At 54.2% G+C, this 20,874-nt stretch overlaps 1 protein-coding gene across 4 annotated transcripts in view; it reads right to left on the bottom strand.

The window, feature by feature from the left end:
• The window catches only part of NFATC2 (nuclear factor of activated T cells 2), a 133,662-nt gene that overhangs the window by 19,356 nt on the left and 93,432 nt on the right, over positions 1–20,874 (bottom strand). For 3 of the 4 annotated variants that reach the window (XM_049649858.1, XM_049649857.1, XM_049649861.1), the window contains one exon: positions 17,928–18,617. In XM_049649858.1, coding sequence (XP_049505815.1) covers positions 17,928–18,617 — 690 coding nt within the window. Of the gene's footprint in view, positions 1–6,393; positions 6,752–17,927; positions 18,618–20,874 lie in introns of those variants that run through there. The other variant, XM_049649859.1, reaches the window with a different exon arrangement.

Raw genomic sequence — 20,874 nt, 5'->3', positions numbered from 1 at the left:
CGCGCTGAAGCTACTGAACACACTCTCCCCGGGCAGCCTGCTCCGGGCTTTTTGCACAATTGTTTCCATGGCACTTGCTTTTGCTGTCACAACAGCTGCAGGATGGCCCGGCGCTGGGCAGCGCGGCTGGCTGCAGGCGAGAAATCGATTTTCTAGCGGGCCCCGCGGCCAGCGCATTTTTGAAGGCCTGCCCCAGCCTGGCCTCCAGGCCCTGCCTCAGCCTGGCCTCCAGGCCCTGCCTCCGTCAAGTCCGCTGGGCCGTCGGAGGCCTGGAGAGCGGGGCGTTGAGAGGGAACTCAGGGACCCGCCGGAGCCTCTCCGCGCTGCGCGGTCCCAGCGGGACGTTCAAGGCCGAGGCACTTGTGCTTGGGGAAACTCCGGGCCGGATCAGGCCAGACGACTAAAACGTCCCCTCGCTCATCCTAGGTCTGGTTGAAATACTGCTGTAGGGGCACTTTTTGCTGCCCATTTTGCTCTCGGATACTCGCTCAATTCCACACATCTTACGTGCAGGGGGCTGGGTGAGGCTCTGAGCAAACGGGGACATGAGCAAACGTTGTCAGGGACCTACCGTGTGCGAAGCCATCCCAGGCGCAGTTGTGGGTACAGACAAGTCGAGATGTTAGTACTTCCCACCCAGAGACTTGGACTTGAGGGAGAAAAAATGCACAGAAACACCTGAGAGGTGTATGTGGTGAAAACGCCTGCCAGCGACCCTGTGTGTCTCCGGGACTCAGAGAAAGAGAAGCGTGCCCCCCGCCGCCCCCTTCAGCTGCAGAGAGAAGACAGCCCGTCAGAGCCTTGAAATACTGGTCAGACTCCAAAAGGCACAAGAGGGAGGGGACGGCGTTCCAGGCGGAGGTTACAGTGTGGGCATGAGTTTAGAGGCAAGAAAGTCTCCGCAGAGCTTTGTGTCATCCTCCACTCAAAGCCGAGAGGGACAACTGTGCATCCAGATGGTGAGATGTACCCCTAAGCAGAACTGAAAGCTTTGGGGGCGCCTGGGTGGCTCAGTCGGTTAAGCGTCCGACTTCGGCTCGGGTCATGATCTCGCAGTTCGAGGGCTGGAGCCCCGCGTCGGGCTCGGTGCTGACAGCTCAGAGCCTGGAGCCTATTTCGGATTCTGTGTCTCCCTCTTGGCCTCCCCTGCTCATGCTCTCTCTCTCTCTCTCAAAATAGTAAACGTTAAAAAAAACTTTTTTTAAAGAAAAAAGAACTGAAAGCCTTCTACTTCTAAAACCCCGTTTTTTACACAAGGCTGGAGGATCGTTTCTAAGACCTGATTGTGTTCCCTTTTTTTTTTTTTCCTCTTTGCAATTTTCTTAAGTAATATCTGCCTAGAGCAAAGAAGAAGAAAAAAATCCCTAAGTACAAAAACGCAAGTGGGAAGAGGTCTCCCCTCCATACCTGCCCCAAGCTGCTCAGGACCTCCTATGTGACCGTTCCTGGTTGACAGGCATTTGGGTTGCCTCCGGGCGTCTGCCAGTACCCACAGGACAGCTACCCACACCCGCACCCCTCGCTCAGGGGGCGTCCAGCAGACGGGCCAGGGGCCCCGAGACGAGGCTCCCTGTGGTGTCTGAGCAGACGGCTTCAACCCGGAACCGGGGAGAGGGTACTGAAGAAGGGCTGGCGGGGAGGATGTGGGGACGGGCCACTCCTCAGCCTGGCACGGATGAAGATGATCGCAGGCAAGATGACGAGCGGACGGTTACTCCCTGCCAAGCGCCCACCACGTGGTTGACCCTGTTATGTGGGTCACTGAAACCGGCCACGCGTCAATCGTTGAAACCCGAAGCACTGTCACTACTGAGCGGACGGTGAGCTCGCAGGTGTTCAGTCACTTGCCTGAGGCCACGCCCCCACATTCCGTAGGCAGCTGTACGATAAGGGAGCGAGGGACCGGGTGGGGCGGGCACCTGATCCCGAGGGGCGGCCACGTGGGGACGTCCAGGAGGCGGTCAGATTGGCGGCTCTGCGGTGAAAGCCAATTTTCTGGGGTCTCATCAGACAGGAGGGGTGAAAAACCCACGATAAATGCTCCGCGCTGTGTAAGAACTGGATCTGGAGGACCCTCTCGTGTCCTCCCGATGCAGGCGCGTCTCACAGCTCCTTCTCTGGGCCTCCAGTTTTGTGACCTGAGACAGACCCCGCCCCACGCCTCGGCCTGGGCTCCCAGCTGTGATTCGGAGACGATAATTAGTCTCTGCCCTCCAAAGGCGCTCAGTACGCGCGAGAGCATGTTGCCATAATTATTTCCTGTACGCCCCAGCCTCACACACACACACACACACCCCAACCTGCCACCTGCCAGCAGTCTCCCTTCCCTCCCAGAATCAAATCCAAGCCTCTCACTGTGGCCTCTGAGGCCCTGTGTGGTCTGGCTTACTCTCAAAACCACCCTCTCAACTCCCTTCCTGGCCATGGCTGTCAGCTACACTAGACCTCTCTCTGCCCGCCCCCGCCCCCCGCACAATCAGGCTTCCTCCCAGCGCTGGCCCTTTGCACATGCTGTTCTACCTGCCTGGAATTCTCTTCCACCACCTCCTCCTCCTCTGGGTCTCAGGTCAAGGCCACTTCCTCAAGCAGACTGCCCCATCTGAAGTTCCTCCCTCCCCTACCATTACCTGGTTTACTTTATTCACAGCACTTAGCCCCATCTGAAATTCTCATTATTTATTGGTTCATTTAAAAAAATTTTAATTCTTGTTTGTTTTTGAGAGACAAACAGAACACAAGTGGGGGAGGGACAGAGAGAGGGAGGGAGACACAGAATCGGAAGCAGGCTCCAGGCTCCGAGCTGTCAGCACAGAGCCCGACGCGGGGCTCGAACTCACCGACCGTGAGATCGTGACCTGAGCCGAAGTCGGACGCCCCACCGACTGAGCCACCCAGGCGCCCCACTGGTTCATTTCTGATTAGCATCTTCTTCTCTAGAGACTGTCAGAAGAGGGGCCGTTTCCGACAGATCACTGCTGTGTCCCAGCACCTGGCGCAAAGCCCAGCACACAGTAGGATTGCAGCAGATGTCTTTTCAAAGAAGGAATAAGTGAATGGGCAATCAGTTGACTAGAAGCAAACCAAGAAGGCAAATGCCCAACTAAGAGGTCTCCCGGCAGTTTCCTGAAGCAGCCAGCCCACCAGCCCCTGCTAAAGGAGGCTACACCCACCCTGCCAGCTCCCCTCCCCCGTTGTTTGTGGGGCACTTGACAGTCTATAAATGGCTTTTCACACATGCCTCACCCAACACCACAAGCAAGGAGGAGGCAAAGCAGGCTCCAAGTCAAGCTTCTCTGACTACAACTACTCATTGACATCTGACCCTGAAGCCACGGTCCTGGGCATTCACCAGGATAGCCAGCGTGCACAGCGAGAAACTAGTTCCTGGTGGCTTTACACACCCGGGGAGATGTAAGAATTCTCCCATCTACAAACAACAGGCTTCTTCTGGAGCGGATCCCCGTGTAGCCAAAAAACCGCACAGTTTGGTCAGCATGCAACATGATGAAGGCACTGTTTCTGCCAGAATCAGGCGCTAAATCCTTCGGACTCTTAACTTGTGGCAATTCTCCACCCCCGGGGATCTTTTGGAAATATCCTGAGAACGTTTTTGGCTGTCACAACTGGGGCAGGGCAGGTGGACTGCCGGAGTCGGGTGGGCGGAGGCCAGAGATGACGCTTCACACCCTGCCGTGGGTAGGGGAGCGCCCACCACAGAGAGTTATCCTGCCCCAAACGTCCATAGTGTCAAGGCTGAGAAACTTGATTCGGGCGAAAAGACAGTAAAGGAAAGTCTTGGGGTTCCTGGACTGACCCCGAGGAGAAGTGTTCCCTGAATCTGGATCCCAGCAGCCGGATGTGTAAGGCCTCTTTCCCCATTGTGTTTTAGGTTTTCCTCATAGCGCCATGGCCATGGGACAGTATAATATATGTTCATTTAACTGTTTGGTTCCCCGACTAGGAGGTAAGTTCCACGAAGGCAGGGACTCCATCCGTTTCATGTACGACTGTGCCCGCAGGATCTAAAAAGCTCACTTGGCACGAGGGAAGCATTCGGTAAATACTTGGGGAATAGATGAAGAAACCCCTAGGAATGTTAAAGATTACAAAACACCCAACCTCTTTTTGGAGCTCTTTTCCCATTACCATCGTGCTTCATGTGCAGAGGCCCCAAATCTGCTCTCCTGTCATCCAGAGTAACAGGTTTTATGGTTGGGAAGTGTAAATATTTAAAACTACATTTCCCAGACTCCTCTGCAGCTCAGCACGGTCACATGACTGGGCTCTAGCCAATGAGGTGTCAGATGAAGGGACTTGTGAGATTTCCAGGTTATGCCCTTCAAGGGAAGGGGCATGCCTTTCCTCCTCCTTGGCCCCACCCTCTCCCCCATCCGGGAGCCAAACTGGACGCTGCAGATGGGGGCCCCACCCTGAGAATGGCAGAGGGATAAGACGGAGGGAGCCTAGTCTTGGCACCTCGTGGCCAGTATACCAGCCCCAGGCTGCTGATACCTGTGCTGTTACGTAAGAGAACAAGCATCTACCCTGTTTAGGCTCCTGTTACTTTGTGTTCTGCTCACGGAGGTCCTGTACACCTAATCAATACGTAACTTTCTCCTGCCCTGCAAACTCCCAACTCTTCTGAAGTCACACATCCAGACTCCTTAATGCTTCGAGGAGAACATCAGCCAGCTGGCATGCGAGAGCTGTTTTATGATTTCCCTTTCACGCATGTGGGGATCATATCCCTTCGTCTACATGCAGGAGGCTTTCCTCCCTGACACCTCAGAAGAAGCACACTGCTAAGCCAGGGAAAGAAAGGAGAGGAAGTCATATTATTTAGCTCCCATCCAATGATGAGGACAAAAGGAACTACCCCCCAAAAGCCTATTAAAATCTTAAAACATCAATTATGTTTAAATCTGGGAGTTCATAATGGTACAAAACCCTAATTGACTGCCCCTGGAGGATGGTGAGGAACCAAGCCGTGATTTTAAAAACTGGTAAATAAAGGGAAAGAATCAAGCATTCATCTTTCTTTTCCTATATGAATTATACCATTGTTGAGGAAGGGATGTCTCTCTTTATAGAAGTTTTCCAAACTAACAGAAGAGGAAGGGAAGACAGAATTAGACTAGAATATCGCCATTTTGCAATTACGGCACACCAGTGAATTAAGGGAGCTGGGCGCTGGCTGTCGACAGTTACTAACATCACCAAAAGAGAGGCACCCTGACCTCGTGCTTCCTGACAAAAGGGTCCACCACCACCTACAAAGCAGTCTTGGCCAAAACAGATGAACCTGAACCAATTAAGCCTCTAGAATCAACTGCCAACTTACAGGAAATAGAGAAGACAAGGGGACATGGGAATATAATCGCCAAAAGCCAGACTGACATATTTCACAGGATAAAGAACCTGGTTTTTAAACAAAGAATTAGCAAAATAGTAATAATTAATAATAATAATAATAAAGACCAGTTCTAAAGGGGGACCTCTCGATTAAAGCTGACTTAGAGAAACCAAGGAATCCCACTTACAATGTATGGGCCCGATCTGAATCCTGATTCAGACAATCTATAAAATAATGAAAACAAAGAAAAAACCCTGCATGATAGATATGAAACACCGGGAAGTTTCAAAGACTGGATATTTCATGATATTAAGGAATTTTCACTGTTTCATATGTGCCAACAGTATTAAGAGTATTTTCAGAATCCTTTTCTTTTAGAGACATAGTCCGTATTTACACATGCAACGATACGGTTCTGCCGTCCAGGATTTTTGATGTCTAGGATTTGCTCCAAAACGCTACGAGGGCCACTTGGGTGGCTCAGTTGGTTAAGCGCCTGACTCCTGATATCGGCTCAGGTCACGTTCCCAGGGTTGTGAGATCGAGCCCCACTCCGGGCTTTGCGCTAGGCCTGGAGCCGGCTTGAGATCCTCTCCCCCTCTCCCCCAGCTCCTCCCCAGTTTGTGTGCGTACATGTTCTCTCTAATAAAAATTTTTTTAAAATACTACTATGAAATAGGAATGCGAGATGACGGGAGGTAAGGAAGAAAGCAGATTAGCTGTGAGTTGATAACAGTTGAAGCTGAGTGGTGGGTACATTGTGCTACTCTATATTTGTATACATTTCATAATAAAAGGTTGTTTTAAAAAACATCTTAAACCCCGACAACAGAGAGGGAGAAGGAAGAAGGACAGAGGGAGCTAACACCTCCTAAGCCTCGCTATGTATCAAGGGCGGGGTTAGGCAGCCGCGGGTGGGAGTGGCGCTTCCAGAAGAGAGATCACAAATTCAAATGCTGAACAGGTGCGGGAAGAAACACTGACTGAGTGAGGTGGGCCAAGTGCGAGAGGAACAAGAACACAACCATGATGGCAAAAAACAACAGACACTCCATCCATCTTCAGGAGGCAGGAGGGAGGGGTGGGGGCTACGGACAAGGGCAAGTACGCGCTCTAAAGGAGGTGGTCTCTACATAAGGTCGGCCTTGACTTTGATTCCAGGTAGCCACCATGCAGAATGTGGGGCCCTGGGCAGCCGGTTCTTGGGTTTTCCAAGGAAAGCCTGAAATCTGTATTTTTATGTGCAATCTCCCGGTTTTTAAACGTTGGCATCTAATCCAAATATTTTTTCAAATACTGAGCGGGCCAAGCAAAATATCTGCAGGCTAAATGGAGCCCATGGAACACCAGTTGGCCGTCCCTATTCCAAGTACTGAAGCAGACCACAACTCGATCCATCTGTAAGAAATGGAAAGGGTGCATTAATCAACTTTGGGTCAATTCTTTTTTAGGCATCCACTAAAGCGGAGAATTCAAAAGACACCATCGACTTCCAGAAATCTATAAGAACCGGCTGCAGAACATTTCAAAGGCGTCGTCCACAGAGTTAGCTTATGCAACAGAACCTCCGCTCTGTCCAGAGTTTTGGAAACGAACGACCAGGGAGTGTCCTTTCAACTTTCCTGGGATGCTGGAACTAACAGGCTTCAAATGAAACCCATTTGTTGGTTTGCAGAATGCCTGGGACTTACGTCCAAACCACTTGCAACAGACGATCCCATCATAAAATCGAGTCGGGGTGCTTTGCGCTCATGGTAAAATGACCAGGAAGTGCTCCGCTTGGGTTGCCTGGCCAGAGATCTGATTTCATGGCAGTTTAAAGGGATGACGCGCGAGGCAGATGTCATCCTGAAACCTGAAAGTGGCGGGGCTGGTTGCTGAGGTCCTGAGCAGACTCCTTTCCTGAATCGCAGCCCTCCGTCTGCTCGTGACTTTGCCCGGTGAAAGACTCCTGACATCCTGGATGGGCAAAACGGGCCCCAACCCTGCCTTTATAGGCAGTCTCAGCTTAACCAGATCCTCAGGTCAATAACAAATTAAAGAGGTGTCAAGAATGTGGTGGAGAAGGGCCAGGGAAATGGTTTCATCATTCCCGGAGAACAAAGCCCCTCTTTTTTCCTACAAGGGTGAAAAGTAAAAGAGATTGGGGCTAAAATAAACTCAGGCCCCGGGCAAGACAAGAGTCCAGAACTATGCTGAAAGGCAACAAAAACAAGATGCATCCACATGTCAAGTCTACAGCGTGGAGTACAACCAGGGTTCTTCCCTAAAGGGTCCCCCCTCCCCTCGCCCCCGGCGCAAATAAAGCTCTACGTTTACCTGCAACGGGTTTACTGATGGAGGAGAAGGTAGGGAGGAGAGAGAAAAATGTAGTGTCGAAAGAACATCTGCTCAACGCCCACGCATCTAGCTCAGAGCCTCCAGTAACTGAATCGCTTTTCAAGTTCTATTTTTCGGGACAGGAACGAATTAGGGCTCGAGCGGATACTGTGAAGTCTCGCATTTCTCGACACAAAAGTCCTGGACTATCTTAGCTTAGGGCCTGGGACCAGCGAAGAGCCTCCACATCCCTGTGCTCACAACAGTCACCACGTTGCTTCATCATCCTGCAGGAAGCGAAGTCTGGGCATGCCCAGCGCACCGGCTAGGGAGGAAGTGAGCCTCAACACTTCCGCGCTCTGTGCCGGCGAGCAGGAAAGCAGAGAAGAGCGTTTCGAAGCGGGTTTGGGTGCTGACCTACCCACAAATCTTGTTTAACTGATCACCTTATTCCTGCACAAGGATAGCTGCTTGTTACCACAAGACAGTAACCTCACGCGGAGGTGGAAATGATGCCAGTGCGAATGACTCAGAACGGTCAAAAGCGCGGGTTCTGGGAGAGGACTGCGGGGCCATGGGATCACACCAAGTGATGGCTCTCCTGGTCCTCTTGGCGGGCCCCTGCCTGCTCTCTGTGGGTCAGACGCGGCTCTGGAACGCAGGCCGAGTGCACAGCCAGTCTGAGGACGGACTTTCTTGTGGTTTGGTAGCTTCTGACCCCGAAAGGCAAGAGCGCATTCCTTTGGAAACATCTGCGCTGCAGAATTTCAAAAAGATGGCTGAGCGTTTCTGGGTCTGGAGTCAGCTGGAAGGTGGCCCCTTACATTTACATAAGCTGGCAACACAAAGTGCACATCATTTGGGATAAAAGGATGGCTAAGTGGCACGGCTGGAAATTTGAGGTTCTTGGAAGGTGAGAAAATATCAAGAGGGGCAAAATAAAGATACCTCATCACGCCTCTACTGTGATGCTTCCTCTTCTGGGGGAGGTACACAGACCTACGTCCGCTCTCCCTCTCGCTCTCCCTCTCTCTCTCTCTTCCTCTCGAGAGATCTTCCAACAGTAGCTCGTGCAAATTTTGCAGGCTCGTCTCTAGGCAAGCAGTTTTCTGGACTTTAGAATTTTCTAGAAAGACTCTAAATGTCCTTTGCTGAATTCACAAGTAGTGGCCTAGCAAGGTAGTAAGGACCCAGGCCGACTCAGCCTGAGGGCTCTTTTTCAAAGGCCAACACCGCAGCGACTACCTGCCCGGCTGTCCTAGCCTGTTGGGGCTGCGAGAACAAAAAATGCCAGTGGGTAGTTTACAAACAACAAATATTTCTCACAGTTCTGGAGGTCGAGAAGTTCAAGATCAAGCACGACCAGATTCGGCACACTTCCTCATAGACAGGCACCTTCCTCTATAAGCTCACGTGGCAGAAGGGAACTGCAGAGTTCTGGGAGGTCTTTTGTAAGAACACCGATCCCTGGGACGCCTGGGTGGCTCGGTCAGTTAAGCATCCGGCTCTTGATTTCGGCTCAGGTCACGGCCTCGCGGTTCATGAGCTCTAACCCCTCATCAGGCTCTGTGCTGACAGCGTGGAGCCTCCTTGGGCTTCTCTCCCCACCCCCCTCACTCTCTCTGCCCGTCACCCACTTGTGATCTCTCTCTCTCTAAAATAAATAAATAAACAAAAAAAAGAGCACCAATCCCATTTAGGAGGCTCTGCCCTCATGACCTAAGCACCTCCCAGGGCCACACCTCCTCATAGCATCACCCTGGGGGTTAGGCTTCAACATATGAATTTTGTGGGGACCCAAACATTCCGACCATAGCAATGGCCCAGGGTTGATGATGATGACGGTGGTGGTGGTGGTGGTGGTGGGAAAGTATATTGATAACCACAGCACTTACCACGCACACTAGGCACCGGCCAAAGTGTTTTCCTCGCGAGGAGGCTCCCTTTTCCATTCTTACAATAACCCTCAGAGTTGGGGCCGTTACCGTAAGTTACTTGCCTGAGGTCACAGAAGGGTGAAGTGGTAAGGCCAGTAAGAAAGGCAGGCAGGGCAACCCCAGAAACGCTCCAGCCGAAAGGCCCCTAAATCACGGCTGGACCCTCAGACCGGACCTCCCATTCCCGAGAACCAGCCTCTGACATACCCACCCCTACGCACCGCGAACGACAGGTGCACAACCCCCCTGCCCCCCCCCCTCCCCGCCCAATCCTTGGGAGACCTGGGGGGGGGGGGGGCGTCCATCTGCTACATTTTGTAGAAGAAAGGAGGAAAATGGGAAGATGTACTTGCGCCTGCTTGTGGTTACATAAAGAAACTCTACAGCGTTCATTCCCAAGGGGGCCAACATCAGTTCTTAGTGAAAAAGTCTTACATGTTATGATGGGGGCACCGCAAAGGGCCACCGAGCATAACCAGATATACGGCGTCTCCGTGGGACTGACATTTCATGGGGGTGCTGATAGGAAGGAACTGTAAAAGGATCCTGGCCGGAGAGGGTGCTGCTGATGAAAACAGGGCTGATAAAGGCTGTTCTAGAAGGTTGGAGAGGAGGCAGGGAAGAAGCGGGAGCAAGACCATGGTATGCTGGATGCACTTTTTCCCAGGCTTTTATTTTGTCGAGCATGTGAACACATTCCCTCCATAAAAGATAAACCTCTTTAAATGAACTTTCAAGGAGAATGCTGACCGAGGAGCTCAAGTCGGGGCCTGGACTCCGTTGGTGCCCACCGAAGGCGGCCGCGTGAGTCAGACTTGGCTTCGGTTCTGGTGAACGGCACAGCCCCACTCTGCGACGGAAGCAGCAGATTCTCCAGGCCCTCCTTGGCCTCTGGGCCGCCCGGCCAGGCAACCACTCTGTTTGGTTTTCATCAGAAGAGAGGACGCCTGTGTCTCACCCAGCCCTCCCGGGGCCAATGTGGCGGCCGGGCACACGGGCCGCTCCCGGCAGCACCAGGCCATCCGTGGGCTTTGCACGCCTCTCCCAACAGGAGCGGCTTTGTCACAGGCTTGCCGTGGGCACTGGGCAGCCCCAGTAAAGATTCCTGACCTGCTGAACAAAGCTGTGCCAGTCACCCTTGGCTCCTTTCTCCCTTCCTGCGCGTCCCTCTGTCCTTTCTTCCCTGGCCTGTTTCTCACGCACTGGCATGTCCGGCTTCTGGGTAAAGAGCCTTTGAAAAGGACTCCTTTGGCCCCTCTGCCAATAAAACAACCAGCAAAACTTGGGCCACTGGTCCGTGCTCCACTGTAGGGGCGGGGGGGGGGGGGGGGGGGGGACACAGCAGGGGCCACGCTCACTGGCCTCCCGGGCGGTCCCCGGGCGGGAGGCACCATCTCACACAGACAAACATCCCCAGGTCCCCAGAAGGAAGCTTGGGTTGGGACCACCACCCAACCTAAGGGTTGGGTGGGACCTGAGCCCACGCCCTGTGGGGAGACAGGGCTTTAAGGGTCTTCCTCTCCAAAAACCGAAAACGGCCCACGTTTCATTCTCCTCCACAAATACACTTTTAAGAAATGTAAACCACATTCTCCAAGAAGCCCACTAAGCTCACAAACAGAAACGGCAGCTAACATTTACCGACAGATACTCTGTACCAAGCTGCCTGTTCTGGGCACGTGACACGTACCCGCGCAATTCTCTCTGCGCGCCCCCCGCGAGGGAGGAGCACGAGGGAGGAGTGCGGATCATCTCCACTCCACAGAGAGGGAAGCGGACACACCGGCCCAAGGTTCGCAAGTGAGTGAGACACTCCGAGCCAGGGTCTCCTGTCCTACAGAGTCACGCTGAGCAAATACCGACGGCCGTGAACAAGGCAAAGGGGAAGATTAAAATGAGACCAAACACGGAAGACAGAAGGCAGGAGGGCAGGCCGCCTACCGCGCCGCACAGTTTATGCAGTGGGCTGCAAGTCTGCCCGCCGGCCCAAAGCAACCACCTCCACGGAGAAGTCCACGTGGTGTGGTCAGTTCTTCCCAGTGTGCCCCAGGGGCTCGGCCCAGGGTAGCCGGGAAGGTACCTGCTGCCACCGTGAGACCAGCAATGCTCACTTCCCCCACCATGTCTGTCTTTTTTTTTTTTTTTTTAATTTATTTTTGAGAGAGAGAGACAGAGCATGAGGGGGGGAGGGGAGGGGCAGAGAGAGAAAGGGAGACACAGAATCCGCGGCAGGCTCCAGGCTCCGAGCTGTCCGCACAGAGCCCGACGCGGGGCCCGAACCCACGGACCGCGAGATCATGACCTGAGCCGAAGTCGGAAGCCTGACCCGCTGAATCGCCCAGCAACCTCCCCCCAGCGCCCGACCCCAGCCACGTCCTTCCCTGGGCAGGGAGGGAGCTGCCAGTTGGGGAAGTGAAATTCGGGACTAGCTGGGCCCTGGGGTGAACAGAACATCCACACTATTTCTTTGCTGCCTGAAAACCAGTCACAGGTCAGCGCCTTCTCTAGCGCTTTTCCTGTTTGCTTTTTCACGTAAATTACTCTTGTCAAACAAACAAGAACAAAAGGCCAAAGTGGCCACAATACAGGCAAGCCTGGAGAAGGCACCGCAGAAACTGGAGGGGAAGCAAAGCCACGATGCCCATCAGGACTACGGCCAGCGGAGCGACTGTCCGTGGCGGAGCGTCTTTCGAGAGCCTTATGACCTTTGGCTGGCAACTCCAAGTTCAGACCCGGATGCATCTTTGGCGGTTGGAGTAGCCGAGCAAGGGGTATCGTTTTCACGAGTGAGAAAACAGAGGTCCGGAGAGCTTCAGTGGCTGACACCCAGCCAGCTTGCCGCGCCCTGGGTCTGCGGCCCGGACACGCCGTCGCCAGGCACCTTCGCCGGAAGCGAGGCCGCATCCCAGGAGACAGACGCTTAGACAACTGCGTGAGACACCCGCGCCCCGTTGTGGGCGCGTGAAGCGGTACAACCACTCAGGAAAACTGTCTGGCAAGGGCTCCACTCCTCACCTTATGTGTGGGCACCGAGGGAAGAATTCAGAAGAATTCGCAGAAGTCTTATCCCTAAGACCGGAAACAACCTAAATGTCCATCGGCAGAAACGTGGGTGCAGAGACTACAGGACGTTCCCTCAACGTCCAACGTCCCCTCAACAGTCCACGACAATGACACGGATGAGCCCCAACTACCCCCAACAGCAGCTCTGGATCTCACGGGCCGGTGGCTGATGGAAAGAAGCCAGGCACAAAGGGGCACCCCTGTGTGACTTCTTTTTACACAGAAAGTCAAAACCAGTCTCTGGGGTTAGGAGGCAGGACAGGACATAGGAGGTGGAGGGGACACAGGAGGGTGACACCCGGGGGCTTCTGGGGTGCTAACATGATTCCATGCCAGGCATGGTCCGGGTGGTAGTCATGTGGGTGGCCCAGCTGGTGATGTTCAAAGTATGCTACTGATTTCTGCACATGCCTATATGTCAATTGGTAAACGTGTAGAGAGATACTCCAATCCATTCAATGTATTTCAATAAATGATTTTTGAAAACAGTTCACGTGAAGAACGGAGAAGTAGATTCAAAACCAGACTGCTCTGTGCTCTTTCTACGGAGAGAAACACAAACGTGAACGCGACACCAGCTGTCGTTCCCTCAAGTCACGGACAGGGGCTCCAGGGTCACCGAGACCACGTCCCTTCTCCCCAAGACCTTCCAGAATGGGATCGAGGATCCCCTTGGAGTCCCGAGCCTCCCCCCGTCCCTCAGTCCTCTCGTCTGTGGCTGAATGTCAAGGCTGATGGCACAGGCTCGCCACCCCGGAGCCTGCGGTGAGATGGCCCGATGACCTGAGAGCCCCCGGTTCTGCGGGGACCGTGTCGTCGGTGGCACAGCTCCCCTCGCCCGGCCCGCCCAGCACAAAGCCTCCCCACCTGCTGGCGGCTTACAAGGTGCAGCCGCCCACCCTTCATTCCAGCCAGCGGCAGGGCAGCGACTACTGGTGAACTAATCGCGTTTTGACAATTCCAGGTACACGTTAAAGAGTCGCACGACGAAAGGACACCGAAGGCGACCTCTTGTCGAATGCGCCACCCCTCCATAACCCGCCCGCTGTGTGGGATTCTCGCTCTTCCCATCTGGCTTTGTCGGAAATGAAGTAAACCCTTGTTCGCCGCCTCTCGCCTCCCTGCGGTCCAGTTTTCAAACGCAGCCAGAGTGATCTTTTCAAAAGGTAGATCAGATCACACGGCACGTTGCCAAAATCCCGCCGATGCTGGCCCACTCCTCTGAGCTCACAGCCGCTGCCACCTGCTGTTCCCACCTCCCCAGAGCAGCCTCTCTGCTCTCTCCATCTGAGGGCCAACACCACCCCCATCCAGCCGCATTCCTGCTCCTAACCTCGTGCAATTTCCTCCATGGCCTTTTATCACCATCTGAGATATGCTTATTCCCTCACCTGCTAATGTCTATCTCCTTTACCCAAAAATTACCCCACGCGAACAAGGACTTTACCTGTGTAACCAAGTTCCAGGACAGAGCCTGGCACGCAGTAGGCGACTAGTCAATACCCACGGGGGGCAGGGAGGGAAGGAGGGTCAGGATGGCGGGGACCTTGGGAAGGAGGGAGGCTTACAGGCAGGGAGGGCTGGGAGGAGATAGGAGGAGGGAGGAAGGGAAGGAGGGAAGAATTCATTCGCTGCTACGGTTTTCCAGGTAAAACCAGGGACTTCCGAACAAGGAACTGGGTACGGAAGCAACAAGACGACAGAGAAAAAACAAGGGAGGGTGTGTGCAAAGCATCCATTTCAGAACAAACTAAGAGAAAGCGCCTGGTTCGGGGGGAGGAGCACAGGGAGAGGGAGGAGCACGGGTGCGTGTTGCCCTGGAATTTCACTTCTTTTGCCAGTTCAAAATGAGACTTTTTGAAAAGGTCTCAAGTGCTCGGAGTGGGGAAAGCAGGAGCCGCGTTGTGGAGTTCCAAGAAGGGGGGGGGCGGGGGCAGACAGACTGTCTATGCGCAGGAATGCAGCGTGAGAAGGGGAGGGATGAAAAGAGGACACGACATGACACGCCAGGTGAGACGCCCAGACAAGACGCTCGGGGTCATTCACAGAGGGTCAGGCGAAGGTAACCCCACGCCGGGGCTTCCAGGGGCGTGGCCAGCTTCAAAGACGACCCCTTTGCCTTTGGACCCGAGTCCTTCTCTACCTTGAGGAACCCTGCCTTGACCCTCAAAGCACTGAACTCCAGCTCTCACCAAGTTTCCAAGGCAAGTGTGCTCCACCAAAATCCCAAGGCAAATGAGAGGCACGTGAGAAATCCCGGGAGCACACGCCATCACGGTGCATGCAGTCAGGTATGTGTTTGGGGGGAAGGTGACCCTTTGAGTCATCGGCGACAAGGACAGAAAAGGAGCTTCCAAACCTAGGATGTCTCCCAACCGGACTAAAGAAATGACCCAGGGGTTCCGGTCCGCCTGTCAGAAATAAACGCAAAATCAACTGAGAAGTCTGAGTCCCGCACCCACAGAGCCAACCGCGGAGCCCGGAATGATCTGCTGGAGGGGTCTGAAGTCTCAACTGGTTAGGAGACAAAACGGCACGCAGTTCTTCCCGGGAGCCACAGCGGTGGGGCTGTTTGGGGCTGACACTGGGCACAACTGGCCACACGGGGGGGCCTCCGCCCTAGAGGGCTGGCTGTGGGTTCCACACAGCCTTTGGGACAACGCCGCTCAAGCACTGAACATGTCACCAGCAGCCACCTGGCGGCCTTTTGGGAGCCACCCAGGTAGAAATTATTCTATTGCCCTGTCATGCTCTGATCCCACGCCAAGCCAAAGAATTCAGAAGCATGAATGCAGGCATATGGGATGGAGCAGTGCTGGGCTTCTGAACTCTGAAATTCCTTCATGTTATTTTCCCAGAATGTCGGGGGATGGGGGTCCCAGGCCTGCCATGTTGTACAACTCCAGACATTCCAGTCACAGAGAGTATCATAAAATGTAATATGAACAGCACCCCCTGGGGTTGCACGCTCTCTTATCTGTGAGAAACTCTGGGAAGTACTCTACCCTTCGCCGTAGAGATTTACAATGTCCATCAGTGCAGTAAAGGCTCTGTGAAGTCCTGCAGTAAACAAGTTACACACAAAAAAAACCTGGTTTTACAGAATTTTTTCAACTTTTTAAGCCTCAGAATCCTCATTTCGGAGAATATCTCCTAAAATCCTATGGGATTGGGCTTGTGCAGAAAGTACTTAAGAAAAGTCTCCATCAGGAGAAGCAATTTCACCACACTCAGCTCTCTGAGATATCCTTAAAGCTGACTCATGTTACTAACCTGCCAAGAGCTCACTTTCACCATGACTTTGAACCTGCCTGTGTTCAGAAAGGCACTTAGGAGGCCCTAAAGGGTCTCTGTTCTCATCTGCTTTGTCTGTAACACAGGCTTCTGTGAAAGCAGGAAGCATCTGTGTGGGTCTGGGGCCACGATGGACCCTTGAAGGGGAATCATGACCACCTTGACACTGATAGGTCCCCAAGAGCCAGGCCACGGACGAACTCACGGTCTCTAACAGAGATCTTCATGGTTCGTCTGTGACGTGGGATGATGGGCAGACGGGAGGGGCCGGCACATTCCTAGCTCTGGGAGACTAAACCTACACCAGACACAGAGTCAGTTGGGGAAAGTTACCTGTGCCTGCTCAGGCATCATTTATTTATAAAGCACCTCACCCCTGATCCATACCCCAAGCGCATGCGTGGAGAGAGGTCTGGTTACAGCTTTCACTTACCCGCTCGCATTAGGCATTCTGCACGAACTGGGTTTTCTAGGTGATAAACCCCTTTCAAATAAGCACCCGAATTTTATCTTAACCACTTGGGGTGTAAAATGTTCAAGGACAGATTGCACATGGGTCTCCTTTTTAAAACCGAGCACAGTGACTCTAACTCAACCTGTGTCTGATTATTCAGGATTAGACAGATCAATTATTAACACAGCAACACCCTGAGGTCAGCCTTGCCAGGCACGTGGCTTTACACTAAGTGGCCCTGGACATCGTTGCTTGATGTGTTTGGGGGGGAAGTTCTTGATCAATAGTGTTACTAGAGAGAGGATGTAGAAACTGTGAGAAGTCCCAGAACCAGATCCCCCAGATCCCCCAGACTGTCAAAGCTTTGCATAAAATAAAAGCCAACAGTCTCTGAGTAAGCACCAGAGAATTCCTGCCAAGGAAGAGCCTGACCTGGTTACTTATGAGCTTACTACCTGGTTTTTATGATAACTGTTGTGGCCATTTTGAAGCTTTCTGCCTTATTTCCTACAGCTTGGCTAGGTTCCTGAGAGTAAATTTTCCTAAATAATTGAGGCTTCGGGGTATATCAGGGGATGTGGATGGCGGCCAGGGGTATAGGTTTTCTTTCTACTAAGAAACTCACACCGCCTGTCTTCTTTCCTCTGGCGCCCCGCCCCCCCGGGGGGGGCTGTGCGCCAGCCCCGCCCTCTCTGTCCTGATCCCAGGTGAGTCCCTAGCACAACCAGCCCCTCGTCCCTGAGATCACAGATCACCATCACACACACTTGGCCACTCTGCCGTGACTACCCTCGAGCTGTGCCCACTGCCCCCCCCCCCCCAACAAACTTGGGCACCTACAGACTCACACAAAGCCTCCCTGCCTCTTTTCCTTTGGCCCAACCACCCCAGCAGCCCGGCTACCACAACGGAAGCCCACTGTTTCCCTCCTGTCAATGCGCGTCTCTGTTCCTCTGGCACATGGCACAGATGTGCCCGGAGCCTGCCTGCAAGCCCCCCATTCATGTTCCACTTTTCAGTGAGCTCGCTCCCTCCCTTTCCCCGCTCCCCTCCCCCAAATACACAAAAGAGGGCTATAAAGCAGGACTTTTTTTTTTTCCTCCACGGGAATAAAAGGTTAGCCTTCCTTCCTTTCTGCTTGTCTATTCTTGGCCTAAACTCGGCAATGGAAAGAGAGTGGAAGCGGTCAAGCTACCCCAGTTCATGACCCAGGGGACACTCCTTCGGCCAGAATTGCCCTCATTTGCTCTTTCTGTTGCAGTGGTTGTAGCGAAACATCTAAAACGCCAAGCGGCCACCCCAAAAGTCCTGCTGGGAAAGGATTCCTGCACACAGGTGAGCGAGGCATTAAAGGTTATCTTACTCAACCCCCTTCAACGGAAGAGGAGGACACGGAGGCCCGAAGGGGTGAAGGAAGATACCCAGACCACACGGAGAACTTGCTGGGCGTGGGGGGATGCTCTGGGGCCCTGTCCCTACGGGCGACGAGAAAAACAAAGCATCTTACCGTCGTCCAAGTAGGTCTGGTCCAAATTCTGCTCCTGCTTAATTGTCACTCCTGCGGGTAATACTTCCTTTTGGTCACTGACCGGGGGTCCGTTTTTGGCGGCTCTTTGGCTGGTGGCATTCTGCTGCTGAATGACCGTGGGGTAGGACCCCGGGCTCAGCCTCTGACCTTGACTGGCGGGGGGCGGGCAGGGCCTGGCGGTGCCGGGCGCGAAATTCTCGCAGTACATGATGTGCTGGAATTCCTGGTGGCCACCGCAGCGCAGCTGCTGGCCGGTGGGCGAGTAGTGGATCACCGGCGAGGCCTGCTGGCTGGCCGGAGAGGAGTGCAGCAGGCTGGAGCTCTGGCCCTGGGAGCCGGCGTGCACCAGCACGGAGCGGTGGGCGTCCGCCAGCGACAGGGGGGCGGCCATGAGGGCCGGCTGCTGGTAGCCCAGCAGGCTGGGGCTCAGGCTCTTGCTCCGCTGGTAGAGGACGGCCGCTGGGTTCTGCTGCTGGTAGCGGGCGTCGGGGGACGAGAGCCCCGAGCGGAACTGTTGGCAGGGCGCCATAGTGGCCACGAGGCAGGAGGGGGACTCAGCCACCATCGGGTGCTGTGGGTAGTAAGGCTGGCTCCCCAGGCCCCCGTGGGCCGGGCTGCAGATCAAGGTGGGGTCGTATTCGTCGGTGGGTTCCGTCTTGATGGCTGGGACTGGGCGAGAGAGAAGCACAGGGGGCGGGCCTTCTTAGTGAGCCCCAGGGGGGCGCGGGGGGATTGGTGGACTGCGGCTGGGGACGCGGCGTTGGGCGGCCACGTAGGTGGGAGCAGACCCTTGGGCTCTGTCATTTATTAGCCTCGGACAAGAGCCTCCCTGTGTACCTGTCTCAGAAGCCCGAAATTTTACCCTGAGCGATGAGAGTCGCAAGGCGGCTGGCAGGTGCGTCTCAGCCCCGGGGTGTCTGCAGGCTCTTCCCCGGGGCAGAGCTCAGGGACGAAGGCTTAACGTTACAGTCCCCTCCAGCCCCCAACTCCACCTTCTCTCGCAGTTCACACCGCCTTTCCCTGCTTGTCGTCCTCGGCAACGTGTATCACCTAGAATACTCTGTGTCTTTCACGTGTCATCGTTAGCAGAACCACCCCCACTCCAGCCTGTCAGCTCCCCAAACGGACGATTTTTTTTGGTCTGCTCTGTTCAATGCTGCGTCCCTAGCACCGAAAACGATGCCTTGCACTCCACCGACACTCAGATGTTTTCTGGAAACAGGAATGACTGGACAGTGGGGTGGGGTCCACCTCGTCAGTTCTGTACTATTCTGGAGGAAAGGAAACCTGCTGGCCTGAGCCTCAGTTTCCCCATCGGTCACAGTAACCAGTATACCTACCCCATGGGGTTGTGGGGAAGGTGAACTGAGACGTGTGGAAAGTACTTAGCACGGTGGCCGGTATACAGTAGGTGCTCAAGGCTTACTGTTGTCGCTATTATCCTCTTACCACCATTGGTATTGTAGCAGTTCCTGTCCCTCTCCCTCCCTAGGGCGGTCACCGGAACGTGTGCTTCTCCAGAAGCCTTTACTAAAGCATTGCCAGCCCCAGGAGCTGAGGAACCAGCCCCCTCCCTGGATCGAATGAACTGGTGACAGGACTGTCATCAAGGAGGGGGACCCGCCAGGTGTCAGGGAGCATGGCAGCAAGGAGGTTCTGGAGCTAGAGCAAACAGCAGCAAACCAGGAATCGTCTCCCAAGGTGCCCTTTGAAGACGTGCGCTTCAGCCCCTGGCCGACCTGGGGGACTGAATTCTCGCTCAGGCCATGCTCGGACAGGTGGGTGCCAACGCCAGGCCCAGGGAGGCCTCCTGACCACAAGCACGAGGTGGGAAGGCCGCAGAACACAACGGAAAACCTCTCTGCCAACAAGGATCATTGAACTGAGGTCTAGAACCTCCCCAGAGATCCTCCCCCCCAGTTCGGGGGCCCTGAAGGCCACCGTCACTGGCTGCATATGTCAAGTCAGTCCTGGGACGGTCCAATGGCCAAAGGGGCCATGGAAACCGGTGGACACGCTCCACCAAAGCCAAGCCCCGCCAAGCCGGGGCTGCTGGGAGAGCCCCCTTGGTCTGATGCTTCCAGCAGCCCAGAAGCTCCGTGTGAAACTGCCACAGGATGGAAATTACACCCTGGGTGACAGTCTCAGATTACACGCTCCCAGTCCCGGAAAGGTGGCTAATAGGTCTGGGGCAGCCTTGGGAGGCATGCAGGCCATTTCTGCAGCCCTGGTTATAATCTGCCGTGTCAATAATATCCATATGACCCACTCTCTGAATCTCCTGTGATCAGTATTATCCTTTATCGGAATCCCCCATTTGAACACGAGCTCCAACGAGGGTGGGGATTTTTACGTTTTGTTCACGACGGTGTCTCCAAGCCAACCACAGTGTGGGGCCCTTGGATATTTTCTGGACAAATGAATGAATGCAACATGGCCCTTGTCACTCGTCTTCTGACAGTGGTGCTTTGTGGGAATGAGACGTCCTGGCCGGCTGTCCACCCAGGAGCTCTAGGTGGCCACGGGTGACCACCTACTGTCAAGATTCTTCAGGTTTCCGGCCACGTTCGCTTACCCAGTCATGATCAACTCTAAGCCACGGACAGGGGGCGCCAGCTTTGCACCCTTCTGTTGAACAAGTCCCCACGTGCCTCTCTCCTACTCTGCCCTCCCGAAGAAAAATATTCACAATAACATGTGTTAAGGTCATTCATACCCGCTTACCGTGCGCTGGGCTGAGCGCTTCACGTGCATTTGACTTCTGTAAATCTTATAAGGAAGGTGCCACTTGACAGATGAGGAAATGGAGGCTCAGAGAGGTTGAGCCACCTGCCCAAGGTCAACCAGCTGAAAGCAGACCTCGTGTGTCCTTACCGCACGCCCGTGCTGCCTTTCACCACCAATGGGGCCTTCGGAGAAGATTCCT

This window comes from Panthera uncia (genome assembly GCF_023721935.1).
Source record: "Panthera uncia isolate 11264 chromosome A3 unlocalized genomic scaffold, Puncia_PCG_1.0 HiC_scaffold_11, whole genome shotgun sequence".
Classification (NCBI taxonomy): Eukaryota; Metazoa; Chordata; class Mammalia; order Carnivora; family Felidae; genus Panthera; species Panthera uncia.
The sequence above is the reverse complement of the archived record's forward strand: the minus strand, read 5'-3'. Positions and strand labels throughout refer to the sequence as shown.